General features: G+C 42.0%; 1 protein-coding gene across 1 annotated transcript; it reads right to left on the bottom strand.

Moving 5' to 3' along the window:
* Window positions 1-5,875: 5,875 nt before the first annotated feature.
* On the bottom strand, window positions 5,876-14,852 carry ran (RAN, member RAS oncogene family). The gene is made up of 7 exons (XM_048556470.1): window positions 14,743-14,852; window positions 13,905-13,962; window positions 10,859-10,943; window positions 9,913-10,038; window positions 9,635-9,822; window positions 7,982-8,152; window positions 5,876-6,682 (listed from the first exon to the last, which is right to left on the bottom strand). Exons 2-7 carry the CDS (start codon window positions 13,938-13,940, stop codon window positions 6,638-6,640), a joined length of 651 nt encoding a protein of 216 aa, XP_048412427.1. The 5' UTR covers window positions 13,941-13,962; window positions 14,743-14,852; the 3' UTR covers window positions 5,876-6,637.
* Window positions 14,853-16,832: the final 1,980 nt, after the last annotated feature.

Genomic DNA, 16,832 nt, shown 5'->3' with positions numbered 1-16,832 from the left:
CAGCTTTTGTGCTCCTGAGATGCTGCTTGGCCTGCTGTGTTCATCCAGCCTCACATTTTATCTTGAGACACGGTTATTGTTGGGGGTGATGCCAAATTTCTCCAGTTTCTGGTTCATAGGGGGTGTAGTTCCCTTGCCTTAGCTGTTTGGCAGCGTCTCAGAGCTAGTCTGCTGTAACCTAAGCACAAGCTGAAAATATGGACTCGGTTTCAAGGTTGCATGACTGTATAGAGTTGGTGTATGAGATGGTTGAGTATGTGTGTCTCTCACAGTGTCGATATGCACGATCTTCTTGGAGATCTTCTCCACTTTGAGCCAGCAAGTTGGTGGTAGCCCTGCTGGGGAGGTGCCAGCATTGGAGAGGTAGACCAAGTGTGGCCTAAGTTCTATAAAGCTGCAACATAACTTGTTGACCCTAATAGGCACTGTCTCTTCTAATGAGGCAAGCATGCCCATAAGCTTTTTTTAAAAACTCCTTAAATCTACCTGCACTGTCACCGGCACAGTAGGATCCCCCATATTAATATTCCTAAGGGTTCTACTACTCACTAATTTCCACCTGAACTTGACCTTTCCAAAACAAATGCATCACCTCATATTTGTCTGGATTAAACTCCATCTGCCATTTCCTGCCCTGCCTCCAACTGACATCTATCCTGCTGTATCCTCTGACAATCCTCCTCCTTATCCTCAACTCCACCTCTCTTTGTAGCATTGTTGCAAACTTATTGACTATACCAGTTACATTTTCCTCCAAATCACTTATGTAAACCACAAGCAGCAGATATCCCAGCATTAAGCCCTATGAAACATTAGTCACAATCCTCCTTTCTGAAAAGCATCCTTCCACCATTTTTACCCACCCCCCAGCCCCATCTCCTATGGCTCGATATCCATCTTGCCAGCTCAACCCTGATACCATGTGACTTCACCTTTTGTATCAGTCTGCCATGAGGGGCTTTGTCAAAGGCTTTACTGAAGTCCACATAGGCAATAATCAACTACTTTAACCCTCAAATTTTTGGCACCTCCTCAAAAAGTTCAATTAAGTTAGCGAGGCACCAACTCTCCCACACCAATCCATGCTGTCTATCACTAATAAGGCTACCTGTTTCTAAACATGTACAGATCTTGTCCTGAAGAATCCTTTCCAATAACTTCCCTACTGTTGTCATGAGCCTTAAATACCTATAGATTTCCAGGATTACCCTTTACCCTTCTTAAACAAGGACACCATTGGCTATTCAGTCCTCTGGAATCTCACTTACAATGAGATCTGTCAATGCCTGCTCCTGGCCCAGATCCCTCTAAACTTTCCTTTTCATGTACTTATCCAAAGGCACAATTACAAAGTTTAGAAAGGCATATGTCCACCACTTCCTCTAGTAGTTCATTGCACACACAAATCACTTTTGGAAAAGAAAGCCCCATCTCCTTTTTAAAATTTTCTCTTGCCTTTTAAACAAAAAAGTGTCCTTGTTTTGAATTCCCTGTACCTTACGGTGAGTAGCAAAAAAGGTCTTTTCCCTAACTGCACCTCCCAGTCGCAAACCATTTCCACTCCCCCTCACATTCTTCAGATGACATATCCATCATGGGCCTCCTGCAGTGCCACAATGATGCCACCCAAAGGTTGCAGGAACAGCAACTCATATTCCGCTTGGGAACCCTGCAGCCCAATGGTATCAATGTGGACTTCACCAGGTTCAAAGTCTCCCCTCCCCCTACCACATCCCAAAACCAGCCCAGTTCGTCCCCTCCCCCCACTGCATCCCAAAACCAGTCCAACCTGTCTCTGCCTCCCTAACCTGTTCTTCCTCTCACCCATCCCTTCCTCCCACCCCAAGCCGCACCTCCGTCTCCTACCTACTAACCTCATCCCACCTCCTTGACCTGTCAGTCTTCCCTGGACTGACCTATCCCCTCCCCACCTATACTCTCCTCTCCACCTTCGGTCCACCTCCCCCCCTCTCCCTATTTATTCCAGAACCCTCACCCCATCCCCCTTCTGATGAAGGGTCTAGGCCTGAAACGTCAGCTTTTGTGCTCCTGAGATGCTGCTGGGCCTGCTGTGTTCATCCAGCCTCACATTTTATCTATTTTCCCTAACTATGCCCTTCATATTCTATTTCTTCCCCACCGCTGGCAATTCCTTCGTTAGCTGAAATATAAGCTGCTCGCAATCCTCAGGTATGCTGGTTATTTTGTCAATATCCATATTTCTTCCTCAATATTCTCACACAGATCCCACCACGACCCAGGGACTTATCTACCATTTAAAAAGACGCACAATGTCTCTTCCTTTTTAAACAGCAACTTAGTTTAGAAATTTGATACTCCCTTCCCTTAGGCCATCCTTCACTAATTCCCTGTCTTTGATGAATACTGACAGTAATATTTGCCTAGGACCTCAATTCTTCCAGCTCCACACAGATTCCTTCCTTTGTCCTTGAGAGTGTGTCAAGCTTTTCTCTGGCTACCCTCTTGCTTTTCACACTTGTATAAAAAGTGTTGGGTTCTCCTTAATCCTATTTGCTGATGACTTTTCATAGCCCCAACTCCTTAAATTTCCTACTTTCCTTATATACTTCAAAAGATTTAGTCAGTTCCCATCCTCCTCCTAGGAGTCATGTAAGCTTTTTTTGACCAAATAACAATAGTAGACCTCCAAGGTTCATGCAACTTACACATAGCTCATTATCCAGAGGATTTGATCAACCAACACATTCCAGGTCCAGTAGGTGCCAGTTGATAAAACCTTCATTGTATTTAACTTCTCAATTCTACCCAGCCTGTAACTATGATTCTTTCCTGTCCAGTACAACATAAAACCAGGAATGGCAGATTAACAATGGCTAACAAGGGAAGTTAGGGACAGTATTAGATCAGAGGAAGAGATATACATAATTGACCAAAAACCCCAGCATACCCAAGGATTGGAAGCAACTTAGATTGATTAAGGGGGAAATAGAATGAAGGGCATAGAAAAGGTGAATAGCCAAAAGGTCTTTTCCCTAAGGTAAGGGGAATTCAAAACTAGGGGGCAGTTAAAAAGGGGAGAGAAGACTTTAGAAAAGGACATGGGGATGCTGTCTCCCCCACCACCATAAGTGTGTTTATGAACTGCCAGATGAAGTAGTGACATGGGTACACTTAGCATTTAAGAAGAGACATACATTTAGGTAATTATATGAATAGGGAAGGTTTGGAGGGATATGGGCCAAATGCAGGCAGGAGAGACTAGTTTAGTTTGAGAACGCGGTCTGTGTGGACTGCCTGGACAAAAGGGTCTGTGTGCCCCTGTGAGCCAACTTAAAACAACTGGTAAAACTGTCTACAGCTATGTGAAGGGGAGAAAAAGAGATAGGGGAAAATTGAGGTTAAGTCATAAATCCAAGGCACTGGTAATCTACATCCCAGAGCACAAGTGGAATGGAAATAATGAACATATTGCAGATCATATTTGAGCTTCTAGAACAGGTCCCACAGATTGGAAGTTGCTTAACATAATGGAATTATTACTGATCTATATCAGTAGTGATTAAAATACTAGAGCCCAACTTTAAAAGATTCAGTGGCAGTATTTAGAAGAGTGGCAAGACAACAGCCAACATGGATTTATAAAAGGAAGAGTGCTTGGCTGTGATTTTGCAAGGATGTGATGAGTGAAGTTCAGAAAGTACAACAAGTGGATACTTGGGACTTTCAGGTGGCTTCTAACAATTCCACCAGAGTAATATGTGGAATTAAGAGCTCTGAATCAGGGTTTAAATGCTGACATGGGTAGAGAACTTGCTGGCAAACAACAGGAACAGGTGGAGATAACAAGGTGTAGAGCTGGATGAACACAGCAGGCCAAGCAGAATCATAGGAGCAGCAGCTCCTTCGGGCCTCCGAAACACAAACTTGGAATGCCATTGTAGCAAATGGTAAAAGCTGCAAGTGGTATATTAGCCTTTGCAGCAATGAATTCAAACACAGGAGCACACCTGATGCATTTTAGATCTAAAAAAGGTAGAATACTCTGGCTATGGAGGGAATGCAAAGCTTTACCAGACTGATATCTGGGATGATGGGGCTGCGGTTCAAAGTGAAGGGACAATCTCAAACCTACTGAAATCCTAGGAGGCCCAGACAGGGTAAATGCAGCAAAAATGTTCCAATAACTAGCAAGTTCAGAATCTGGGATCACAGTTTAAAGATACTAAATAGGCATTTCAAGAGAGATAGGAAAAATGAGATGCCCCGTCAACAGCTTAGGTCTTAGGGCTAAAAGGGATCAAAAGGATACAGAGAATGCAGGAACAGGGTAGAGGCAGACAGTGAGCCACTAACTGAATGGCAACAAATAGAAAAAAAATGTAACCTACTGCAGCTCTTATGTTAAACCAGGTTCCAAAGCCACTTCTGACCCCACCACTGTACCCACCATTATTCAATTCTATCAAATTGTACATAGCCCAGCTGACTTACCAATTCCCTTCAGACTCAACAGTCCCAGGACTGTACAGACAACCTTCAACCCAATACGTCCATGCATTTCCCAAGGAGCTTCCTGGAGCAAAAGCTACATTGCCCATCCCTCTTTATGCAGAGCAAATTATTAGAACTGGTGGACAGTCAACTACATTGCTGTGGGTCAAGTCACATGTAGACCAGACCAGGTTAAGAGATTTCCCTCCCTAAAAAGAAAGGGGGACTTGATTACCAGAGGGGTTTTAAACAACTGACAGTTACAGGGTTACCAAGTTCCAGATTTTACTAGATGAAAATTTCCACTCACTGCCAGGTCCCAGAGGTCAATGTGGGCCTTTGGATTACTAACAGGGACATTGGAACGACATAGGTGATGTAGTGGCAGTCAGGCCAGGGCAGAACCTGCTGCTGTACGTTTCAACCATTTATTCTTCTCAACTGAACCACCACTTCCCTGGCACAGACAGACAGACCTCACACTGGAACTCAGCACATTTACAATCATACTGCTAAAGGATTGACTGCTGTCATCTTAACAGTAGGGAGATGCAAGCAGAAGGGGTACTAATCTTTCATAGGCAAGACAATTAGCCGCACCAGAAAGTGTTAGCCAAAATTTGAAAACTTACCAACCCACCATTTTTGGTGGAATCTTCTGTCCCTGAATGTGGCACAAAGTCAAATGTAAATACTCAAGACAGAATAAAAAGAGCTCAGACCTCAAACAGATCTGCCACAATCTTACCAAGTGGATCAGGCTCAAGGTCTACCAATGCAGTTTAAGTTCACCTATCAAGGGCAGTCAAACAGCGGATGTTGGCCCTGCAACTGACACCACTTTTCCATAAATAAAAACTACATTGACCACAAATTCTAAAGGAACTGCTTAGACACCACCGCCCCCCCCCCCCCCAACCAAAATCAAATTCAAAACATTCTGGACTCCTCTTGAATTAGGAGTTTCCAATCCTGATCACTCTGGTCATGGTATATCCAGAATTCATCCCACTCTTACACATCTTTTCTTCTAATTTCTGGTCTTAGATTCCTCACTGAAACAAAACAAAAGTACACCACCACTCAAGCTTTCTCCCAAAGCTTCTAGAGCTCAGCCAATTTAGTCCCAATCCACATTCCCCACACCCAAAACATACCAGATACATTTTGGCATTTCAAATCACTCCTAGGCCACTGTCGAACTTTGATAGATTTTCAATTCAATGCATAAAATATAAAGCACATCTAGATTAGAAGAGTTATTGCAAGTGAAAATGATCCACAAGTTGACTATTACAAGCCACAGTTCCATAGCACTTAAACCATCAGGGCTGTTGAAGACGTGCTTTGAACAAAGTTTGAGTTTATATAACACCAGATTACATAAAACATCAGCACTATATTGTGAACTAGTGTCCCCAGCACTGGGAACATTTATTTTACCTCAGGTTCTATTAATATCACTCAAATGACAGTAGAACAGTCAGTTCTTCCCAAGCAAGAGGAAAAAAACTTCAAAGAGACAGTCATGTACAGTCACTGCAGTTACAATGCAAGTATTACAAGTGTACAAGCCATCAAAAAAGGTTCCACAAAGAAAGAGCAACTGGGGCATGATGTTTCCAAATTCCTGAACCTATGCAGCTAAATGCAATATAAATTCAAATCCATCAGCCAACCAGCAGTGGGATTCAAGACTTAATTCCACAGATGGCAGACTGAATACTAGCAACAAAAGTGAATTTTGAAAGGAATGCTCAGTATTTTACCACAATTCATATAGTTATTTGGAATATAACTTTATTAAGATCACAACTTTATGATCCAAACAAAAAAGTTAACAAAAAAAGAGTAGGAATGACATTAACATACAACTTGTAACGATGTATATTGTGATTCTACCTGTATCATAAATTAAATTATGCATACACGCCAATGTTGCAGTCTATCAATACAGTTTTAGTATCAAGTACACAGGTCCAAGTGTGAAGGAAATTGTCATACTGCACACCATTCACTCCCAATTACAACTCCTTTAGCCCCCTAAAGATTTAAAGATTATAAGCAGTTAAGTTCTGTTCAGCTAATTAACTGGCAAACACGCTGCATCACAGGACAGCTGCCTATAAAACTAGGCTGCTGGTGCTTGACTCCAGCCATTAAATCACAGGTCATCATCTTCATCTGGCAAAGCAGTGCCTTGAGCAACCTAGAATATTTAAACAAAAAAGTACAATATTTAACAAGATGTGATCATGTCAGATTGGATTTGAGGGGGGATTGGGTGTAGGAGAGAATAGGAGCAGCCACAAGTGATTTAACCACAATACAACAACTACATTAACAGGGGTCTTCTGATTCAAATCAGTACACCACAACAACAACAATATTTATAAAGAACATCAGAACAGCAGCAAGTCATTGAGCTCATGAAGCCTGATCAGGAATAATTGCATATAGCTATCTTTTGGCCCATATACTTAAATATCGTCACTGAACAAAAATTACAGATTTAAAGATGAACTGATCGAGCAGTTTCACTTGAAAAATGCAACCACTTCTTGGTGATTCTCTAATGCAATCACTTGTTGTAAATAGGTTAGACAATTTAAAATCCCAGCAGAATGATTGCTGTGTACGAAGTATCAGTTCAGAAATCCAAAAGATGTGAACAAAACCATTTTTAAATTCCTATTTGAACTCCATAGCCAATAACTATCCTTACAGTAACAGCTATTTAGGCTAACTTCAAGGGAGACATTCAAGTCACAATTTTATTAGCCAAGTAAATATTCTCAATCTAATTTATACTAATTAAAAATTCCCTCATGGGCAAGACATTAGTTTTCACAGTTGTGCACCAAGTCTGTTGCACCAGTAAATTCGTCTCTAGAAGGATATTAAACCAACATTACATGTTAATCGGAAGAAATTGCCTCCAATTGCAGAAAGTGCTGTTGATTGCTGGTAGACTTTTACTAAACTAATGCTATTAAGACTGTAAAAAGCTCCAGTTTCAAGACAATTCACTGAAATTTCTGGATACTACAACTGGAGTCACTAAGATGACATTACAGGGGCACAGTGAAGTGTTTCAGCGGTAGATGCATCAAGTTATTAAAAGCATTAATTGCTTATGTTTTAATTTTGAACTTGCAGACAGTTGAAATGTTAACATGCTTGCGTTTGCCATCACAAAATGCCTTCAGCTATAAATAACAAGAAATAATGATGCCACCAAATGCCTGATTGCCTTTACAGCACATCTATTTGGCTTAGCCAAATAGGAGATCAGCTTTTTCTAAGCCCATATATTCAAGCTTCTCACCCAGGTCAAACTATAAAACAATCAAACTTAAAAGGAAAAAAGAATGAGCACTGAGCAAAGAGCCATATATTAAGTGACAACTCATGCACTTAAAACAGTGCTTATTCGTAGAGTAGGAAAAACTTGGTTTTCAGAGACCCCTTTGATCTCAACCCAGCATCTACTGGAGCAATACTGTACCTTCAGGTCTTCCTCATATTGTGCTGCTAATGCAGGGTCCATTTGAACCTCTGGTGGTGCCAAAGCTGGCATAGCAACAAATTCCAAATTGGGATCTCCAATCAGCTTCCTGGCAAGCCACAGAAATGGCTTCTCAAAGTTGTAGTTGCTTTTGGCAGAAATGTCATAGTACTGCAAGGAGGAAAGAGTTGTCACTTGTCTATAACAGCAGACTCACTGTTGGGTTCATGCATTTTAACCCACTGAACTTTTTATTCACATACGCAGGGCTAATAATAGCAAACAAGCTACATCATTCTATTGACAAACTTCAGTGATTAAATATTAAGCTGAAGTAAAAAACAGTATTTAGAAACTTGTGGATATAAGCAGAATACAGAAGGTACATTCAGTGCTTTGTGTAAACTCAGCATTACTTTCCAATGTGTTAACAATGTGTTTGCGATTTTTGAACCGAATCTATAAAATCACTTCCCTTTCTAACATGTTTGACATGCAGAAATACCAAAGTTTAACACATACCCTCAAGAGTAAAAATAATCACTGGACTTATATAATAATCCTGAAAGTCATTTCCACACAAGCATGGTACAAACCAGATAGATGTGAGAACCAATGCAACGTTCCTCAAATGATACAGAATACCAAATAAATCTTCCAGTGCTAGTGAAATTAATATACCAACTGCTAAGTTAGTGATCTACGGCTTCATTTTCTGCCAGATATTTCCTCAGCTTAAATTTGATAAAAAAACCAAAAAATCAAATTTGAAGATTCACAAAACATATCATGCTTGCTAAAAGACCCCCTGTAATGCAAGTTTAAGGACATTTGATCAAGAGTGATGAAGCTCACTTTCTAAATGAAGGTTAATCTTCCATATCAGTTCACAATTTAAAAACCCTGAAAACAATGACCCAAACCAAAATTAGAATGCCAAATGTTGGCCATGGTCAGTTTTCAGGTCCAAATTTTGGAATCCATTTGAACATTGAATACACTCACTTCAGCTTCCATTTAGACGCTACACATCTTTGATGTGGAACTGGCACTTCAGAAAAGGAAGCAGCAAGATGAATTATTGTGTAAAGGTCCCAGTCAAACGACAGCCAAAAGCCAATACAAATTGCTCTGCCTGAATTTTGAATAAATGGTTTCAAATGCAGCAGCTAAGTATCTGGCCAAAACCAGTACTGCTTCCTGCCCACATATGGTTTTCCTGTAATCATCTGACCTTTTATCTTGTGCTCAAAGCCTCAGTTTCTTAGGAGATCAACTGACTATGTTCTGTACAAAGGAAACTAATCTGATTCAGAACAGCCAGCTTTGAAAAATTTGACCTTCAATTTTTAAACTGAAAATTGTATCTGAATATTCTATCCTACACTTCAGTCCACAAATATGCTCTACTAATGACCCAAAAGGTTTCAGGCAACCTAAACACCAGGTTCTTGTATGTACTGTCTTTTCATTACTTCAAACTGGAGTAGTAATTTAGAAACAAGTGAAACAGCAATTGCCACTGAAATAATGGTATTTCAAACAAGTGTTTTGGGTAACTACATGGTGTAAATCTTGGTTCAAATTTTTTCTACAACCAACAATTTGTGTACTTTCAATCTCAATTACATAAAGATATTTACAAAACCATACCTGAAGATTTTTCTTCCTGTGGAAGACAATAGATTTTGCCTTCACTTTTCTGTCTTTAATATCAACTTTGTTGCCACACAACACAATGGGGATGTTTTCACACACTCTCACCAAGTCTCTATGCCAATTAGGCACATTCTTGTACGTCACTCGTGAGGTTACATCAAACATAATAATGGCACATTGAGCTGATGAAAGAAAGAAGTAGTTAAAAAACCAAGACATCATTTACTGTCCACAAAATGTTCCAAGGTGAAGTATATAACTCAGACTCTTACCTTGAATGTAATAACCATCACGAAGACCACCAAATTTCTCCTGACCAGCAGTATCCCAAACATTAAATCTAATGGGGCCTCTGTTAGTATGGAACATAAGTGGGTGAACTTCAACACCCAATGTTGCTGCAAGGGGTAAACAACACATTACATTGGCATTAGCAGGCACACCAAACTAAGCTTATCCACCCAATTCTTTGATGAAGTTAGAGGGTTGATAAGGATGTAGATTGTCAAATGGCATTCATTAAAGCAATAAACTGGTTAGCAAAATTTAAGTTACGCAACTAATTAACAAAAGGGCAAAATGGACTAAATTATTTTAACATTAAGTGTACTTGGATAAACAGGTCATTATTTCTACATTTAAAATGATCACCAAACACAAAAGAGGACAATGAGACTTCAGAGAAACTAGGAGAAAGAGGGAATTTTATGTAAACCTTCATAAAAGTAATTGGTTAAGCCTTAGCTAAATAATTATGTCCAATTCAAGGCACCACACTTGAGGATGTCATGGTCTTAAGAGGATTTTAAGAATGGCCCCACCTCCAAGGTCTCCTTCAGGTAGGAGATGGAGATTTGATATTAAATGTTCCCAATGGTAGAAGGATCCATAAACTAGAGGTCACAAGTGTGTAAACCTAAAAGACAACTTTCCTGCTCCCCTGATGCTGCCTGACCTGCCTTTTTCCTTCAGCTCAACACTATTGATTGTCACAAATCAAAAAGGTAATTTTCAAAACAAAGCTTTTTCTTTCAAAACAATCAAAACATAGCAAATTGCAACTGCGATTAGACCTCAAAAAATAGAAGCAGACTCATACTCAAGACAGAACTATACAAATAATTTAAACAGGAAAGTGTCACATAGCCAGTTAAGGAGCACAAGAGTGTGATTTCACTAGCTTTTTACAAAAAAAAAATCAGATTTTGACATACATACCTACATACTTCTTTTCAAACTCGCCAGTCATATGGCGCTTAACGAAAGTTGTTTTCCCAGTACCACCATCTCCAACAAGTACAAGCTAGAAAAACCAAGAAATTACTCAAAATTGCAAGAACGCAAATCCAGTCTTCATATGCAAAGCATTTTTTAAGTTTAAAAAAGGAACACACCCTAGTGTAGATAGTGTGAAGTTATACAATTTGTGCTCGCACATGTGACAAAGTTAAATCAACACCCCTTAAATCTAGGTGAGTAGGTAGTTTAGATGGAGGAGTAATTTTTCCTCTCCATCTACAGACGGATGGGAATCCACAACTGCCTGTAAGAATGGCCACAACAGGAACAGGAATACACCATTCAGCCTATTAAACCTGCTCCACCATTAATAGGATCACAGTTGATATGACACTCCTTACGTCCACTTTGTATGGTACAGAGGGTAAAGACATAAACCCCTGTAACATTTTTGCAGTACTTAAACGTGCGCTTCAGATGCCAAGGCATTCGAGGCAATAGGCCAAATGCTGGCAAATGGAATTGGAATAGTTAGAAGCTTGTTTTTGACCAGACTGAATGTGCCAAAAGGACTTTTTCCTGCAAGCTACACTGTTCACTTCAATACATGGACCAGCTATTAACTATTTAAACATTAAAAATGCAAAATATTTGAGCCAGTATCATACTTTTCTCACTCAAGTCATTACAAAGACTACAAAAGCATGTCACTCGCAATATTTCTAATCGTTAATTGCCTCGGAAAAGTTAGTTTCCGAAAGGTTCATTATTCAGCAAAATAAAACAAGGAACTGCAGTTGCTAGGGATCCAAAAACAAAAACCCCTGGAGAAACTCAGCAGGTCTGACAGCACCTTGACAGAAAATAGGAATTAACGGTTTTACCCATCTCGACAACACCAGGTTGTGTCACAAAGGGCTTATTTTAGTACAGCCAAACCATTTCTGATTACTCAGTCTCCATTATCACTTATCCAGCTTTTCTTCCCTGGCTTACTAGTCTCAATCCTTTTGCCCAGTATCATCTTTTCCTCTACTTATCCTCATTCCATTTTGCCCCACCCCTACCATCATCTAAATACCACGCTTTCCCCTCCAACAAAAACAAAGAACTGCAGAAGGTGCAGATCTGAAACAAAAATTGCTAGAGAAGATCAGCCGGTCTGACAGTATCTGTAGGAGAAAGCAGAGTTAATATGGAGTCCAGAGACAGTGCTCTGCCAGACCTGCTGAGTTTCTGCAGCATTTCTGCTGTGTTTCATTACTGACTTTTGTGCTTTGAAAATTAGAAATGCCACTCAACACTTCTGTTACACCAAGACAGCTGGTCTCAAGTGAGCGCTAACTATCCAGGGTCAAATAGGGTTGTCAAACTCTTCTGGACTCAAGGTCCAAAGTTTCAGCCTTACCATCTAGAACTCAAAAATGTATAGAGGCATTGAAAATAAAGTTTTACCCTCCCCAACACTTTGAGGACTGTCAATCCTACCAAGCATTTTACATCAGAACTTAAAAAAAATCAAACTAGTAACAGTTCCATGAGACTGCTGGGAGAGGAGAAAAAAAGAGAGAAAAAATGATTAAATTAGATTACCTACAGTGTGGAAACAGGCCCTTCAACCCAACAAGTCCACACCGCCCCTTGAAGCATCCCATCCAAACCCATCCCCATTCCCTATAACCCACATACCCCTGAACACTATGGGCAATGTAGCATAGCCAATCCACCTAGACTACACATCTTTGGACTGTGGGAGGAAACAGGGCACCCAGAGGAAACCCATGCAGACACAGGGAGAATGTCTCTGTGTAGAGTTTGCACAGTCACCAGAGGCTGGAATTGAACCAGGGTCCCTGGTGCTGTGAGGCTGCAGTGCTAGCCACTGAGCCACCGTACCACCCCAAAAGGCATAAGTAAATTAGCCATACATTAAAGCTTAATTTTAACTAACCAAGGATATGAATACTGAAATGAACTGTTAGTGGAATCATCTACCCACTTATGAAGTGAGCATGAAAGACTAACTGCAGCTTAATGAAAACATCTTAAGCACTTCAAGAAAATGGAACAACATACACACCCTGATGGACCTAGATGCCCTTTAAATAAATGGATTGTTTGCAACTAAATAAAACCATGTAGTTTTTTTAGCCTCCTGATCATTACCACAAATGTTGGCAGTACAATGGCACCAGCAAGAGTAGTCTTATTGCAGTACTTCTACAAGCACCTTAGATTATGGATCAGTGCGATTTCATAAGAAAAAAGGAAACATACAAAATATTCTACTCGGGGGCATGTCATGTCCCATTTCAGTTTCCTCATTTTCCTCTTACCTTTTCACTTACCACCTCATTGTAAGCGTCACATAATAATCAGCCTTCACCTTTAGCACATGGTTAGTAGAGGCTGCTTATTATTCCATAAGAATCTTTGCAATACTTAAAACGCAGCTCCGTAGAGCCATTTCTGGCACAAACTCGCTGCTGGGAGTGAGTCACAATCCAATCTCATGAGCTGTACTGACATTGAAGACACATGGCAAGTAACATGGAGGCTGAAATAACTGAAGTCCATTTACAGAAGAACCAATTCTTTGATCAGAGTATTGTTACAGGTACTCCATATACACCCAAAACACAAGTACAACAATGACACACAACTTTCAGTTACATTATTTACTACAAACGGATTAAGCATATGAGATTCTCACAATCATTACTTGCAACGCAGAAGCTAAAGACTCCAACCTCACTGACTATTTCTGATAGGCATTAAAAATGCAAAAACAAAACATGGGTGGGCCAACATACTCAACATTGAGCATTAAGTGCACAGCTCTTCAAGCAATCAAAGGCAAACAGCACTTAATTTCTAAAATAAAAAAACCAAGAACCAAGGCACAAAGTGGACTGTTCATCCATTCAAAATTGCAGGCAGTTCTGTAACTTCAGGTAAAGCATGCAGAAGAAAACTGGTTTCTGAAAAGGACGCATTTACCTTCACCCCTGTAGCAGATTCTTACCTTGAACTGAACTTGAGGTTCTCCTTGATCACCCATAGCTTTTTCTTAAAAAAAAACCCTTTAACAGAAAAGACAACCTTTAATTGAAAAGCACAATCAGAAACGGGTCAGAAACACAGTTCAAGGCTTTACGTGTGTGGAGACATGGCGCATTATCACAAAAGGGCGGAAAGGACTCAAAAATAACGGTCCCCTGAAAGAATTTAAAGTGGCACAGAAAAGAGTGGCAGCAAGTCACAAAAAAAAAGGGTGGGACGCAGATAGTTTGCTGCCCCCTGGCCCAACAAGTGATTTTAAGGATTAAAAAAAATTGATAGAAATCAGCCTGGGACCGCAGCGAGGAGTTCCAGCAGCAAAAAGGCCGAACAAAGGGGATAGGCCCGGGGAGGGGAATGGGGACAGAGGAAGGCCCGAGGCGGTGGGGATGGAGAAAAGGCGCCATGTGCTGGCGCCGCCCGGGCTTCAAACCCGGGGCCAGGCCTTCGCTCCCTCCTCAACCCCGTGTACGCTTAGGGGGCGGAACCCGGGGGGGGGGGGGGGGGAAGGGGTGCAGAGTATCTCCCGGGGAGTGGTGGGGGCACAGTCTCCCTCCTGAGGGCGGGGGTAAAGAGACAGTGAGCCGGGAGGGGGACCCCAGGCTGAGGGAAGGCCTAAGGGCCCGGGAGAGCGGGAAATGGCGCCGCGGCCTCGCCGCAAACGGCCGAGAGCGGGAAGCCCAGGCCCGGGATTGAAAGGTGTAAGGGAGCCTCTGTCCACCTTTCCGTACCCTCCCCGGGATATCAGGGACACGGTAACCGCCCTCCATCCGCTCCCCCCACAACATCTCCCGGACCCTCACCTTCCAGAAACCTCTCTCCCTCAAAATGGACGCTCGAGCCTCAAATATTCAGCTCAGCGCAGCACGTGACCAGCCGCGGTGCGCGTGTCCGCAGAGGGAGGCGTGGGCTGGGTGCGCGTCCCCGCGGGGGCGGGGTTTTGTGTGTGTGACGGAGTGAGCGTGCGCAGGCACCGTTCGCGTGTCTCTGAGTGAGCATGCGCGCGGGGACATGTAACCATGTGGAGTTCCGTATGATCTGGCTGTATCCCTTTCCTACCTACTATCCTCATCCCGCCTTCCCTGGACTGACCTATCCCCTCCCTACCTCTCTTCTCCTCTCTCCATCTTCGGTCCGCCTCCCCCTCTCTCCCTATTTATTCCAGAACCCTCACCCCATCCCCCTTTTCATCCAGCTTCACACTTTATTACCTTGGATTCTCCAGCATCTGCAGTTCCCATTATCCCTGTACCCCCTTACCTGGGTTTGGTTTGTGGAAACAGTGTAATGCTGTCAGTCTGGGTTCAATCCACACACTTTGATCAACCTTTCCCCTCTCCTAAGCAATTATGACACTCAGGCTAAACTACCAACCTCTGTGCGTGTCTCTCTCGCTCTCTCACTAAAGAGCAGCCCTGTGGTCTGGTAAAACTACAGCAATTTGTCATTCCTCACCATGTAGCTGTCTGATCTATCACCATTCCCACTGTATTATTTACATTTTTTTCCACCATTATTCTGATTTTAGATAATGCTGGGTCTTCTTGCGTTCATACTTTGAGTAAATTGAGTGAGGAAGAAGCTTTTGAATTACTAATGAGTTGCAGAGTTTTTGACAGCAGGTAGGGAAGTGGAGTTCAGGCCAAAATGAGATCAGCCATTCAATGGTGGGCAGGTTCAAGGGGCTCAATAGCCTACTTCTGCTTAATGTTCATGACCTAATATTTGCACACAGCTATAGGTTGTACCCACAGCACATGGACTGCAGCGGTTGAAGAAGGCAGCTCAGCCCCACCTTCTCAAAGGTCATTTAGGGACAGGCCGCAACACTGGCCCATCCAGCGACACGCATCACACAAGTGAATAAGGAAAAGTCCTGAATAACAGCGTGGAATGGTCATAGTTCAGAAAGTGGTCATTGAGCTCGTCACATCTATTGCTAGCTCACTGATGCAGCAATTCAGATAGGACAGAAACAAAGCTGTACATGGTGGGAAGGAAAGCAATAAGTGAACGTGGAAAGCAGCAGAAACAGAGGGCAGCATCAAATAGGTTCAAAATTCAAAACATGTTAAAAAGACAAAATTAAAGGCACAATTATCGGTTACTAGTGGTGTACCACAAGGTTCTGTTTTGGGGCCACGGCTGTTTGTCATTTTTATAAATGACCTGGATGAGGGCGTAGAAGGATGGGTTAGTAAATTTGCAGATGACACTAAAGTCGGAGTCGGGGTGGATAGTGTGGAAGGATGTTGCAGGTTTCAGAGGGACATAGATAAGCTGCAGAGCTGGGCTGAGAGGTAGCAAATGGAGTATAATGTGGAAAAGTGTGAGGTGATTCACTTTGGAAGGAGTAACAGGAATACAGAGTACTGGGCTAACGGTAAGATTCTTGGTAGTGTGGATGAGCAGAGAGATCTCAGTGTCTATGTGTATAGATCCCTGAAAGTGCCACCCAGCTTGTTAAGAAGGTGTACGGTGTGTTAGATTTTATTGGTAGAGGGATTGAGTTTTGGAGCCATGAGGTAATGTTGCAGCTGTACAAAACTCTGGTGCAACCGCACTTGGAGTATTGTGTACAGTTCTGGTCACCCCATTATAGGAAGGATGTGGAAGCTTTGGAAAGGCTGCAGAGGAGATTTACCAGGATGTTGCCTGGTATGGAGGGAAGGTCTTATGAGGAAAGGTTGAGGGACTTGAGGCTGTTTTCGTTAAAGAGAAAGTGAAGAGGTGACTTAATAGAGACACACAGGATGATCAGAGGATTAGATAGCAGGGACAGTGAGAGCCTTTTTCCATGGATGGTGATGGCTAGCACGAGGGGACATAGGTTTAAATTGAGGGGTGATAGATATAGGACAGATGTCAGAGGTAGGTGCCTTACTCAGAGAGT

This window comes from Stegostoma tigrinum, chromosome 26, assembly GCF_030684315.1.
Source record: "Stegostoma tigrinum isolate sSteTig4 chromosome 26, sSteTig4.hap1, whole genome shotgun sequence".
NCBI classification, from domain to species: Eukaryota; Metazoa; Chordata; class Chondrichthyes; order Orectolobiformes; family Stegostomatidae; genus Stegostoma; species Stegostoma tigrinum.
This window is presented reverse-complemented; position numbering and strand designations above follow the sequence as displayed.

Coding starts and splice junctions, on each gene's coding strand:
- ran (XM_048556470.1), bottom strand. CDS start 13,940: ATGGGTGATCAAGGAGAACCTCAAGTTCAGTTCAAG. Junction 10,039..10,858: donor GTTTGAAAAGAAGTATGTAG/GTATGTATGTCA, acceptor TACCCCTTGCAG/CAACATTGGGTGTTGAAGTT. Junction 6,683..7,981: donor AATATGAGGAAGACCTGAAG/GTACAGTATTGC, acceptor TAAATATTCTAG/GTTGCTCAAGGCACTGCTTT.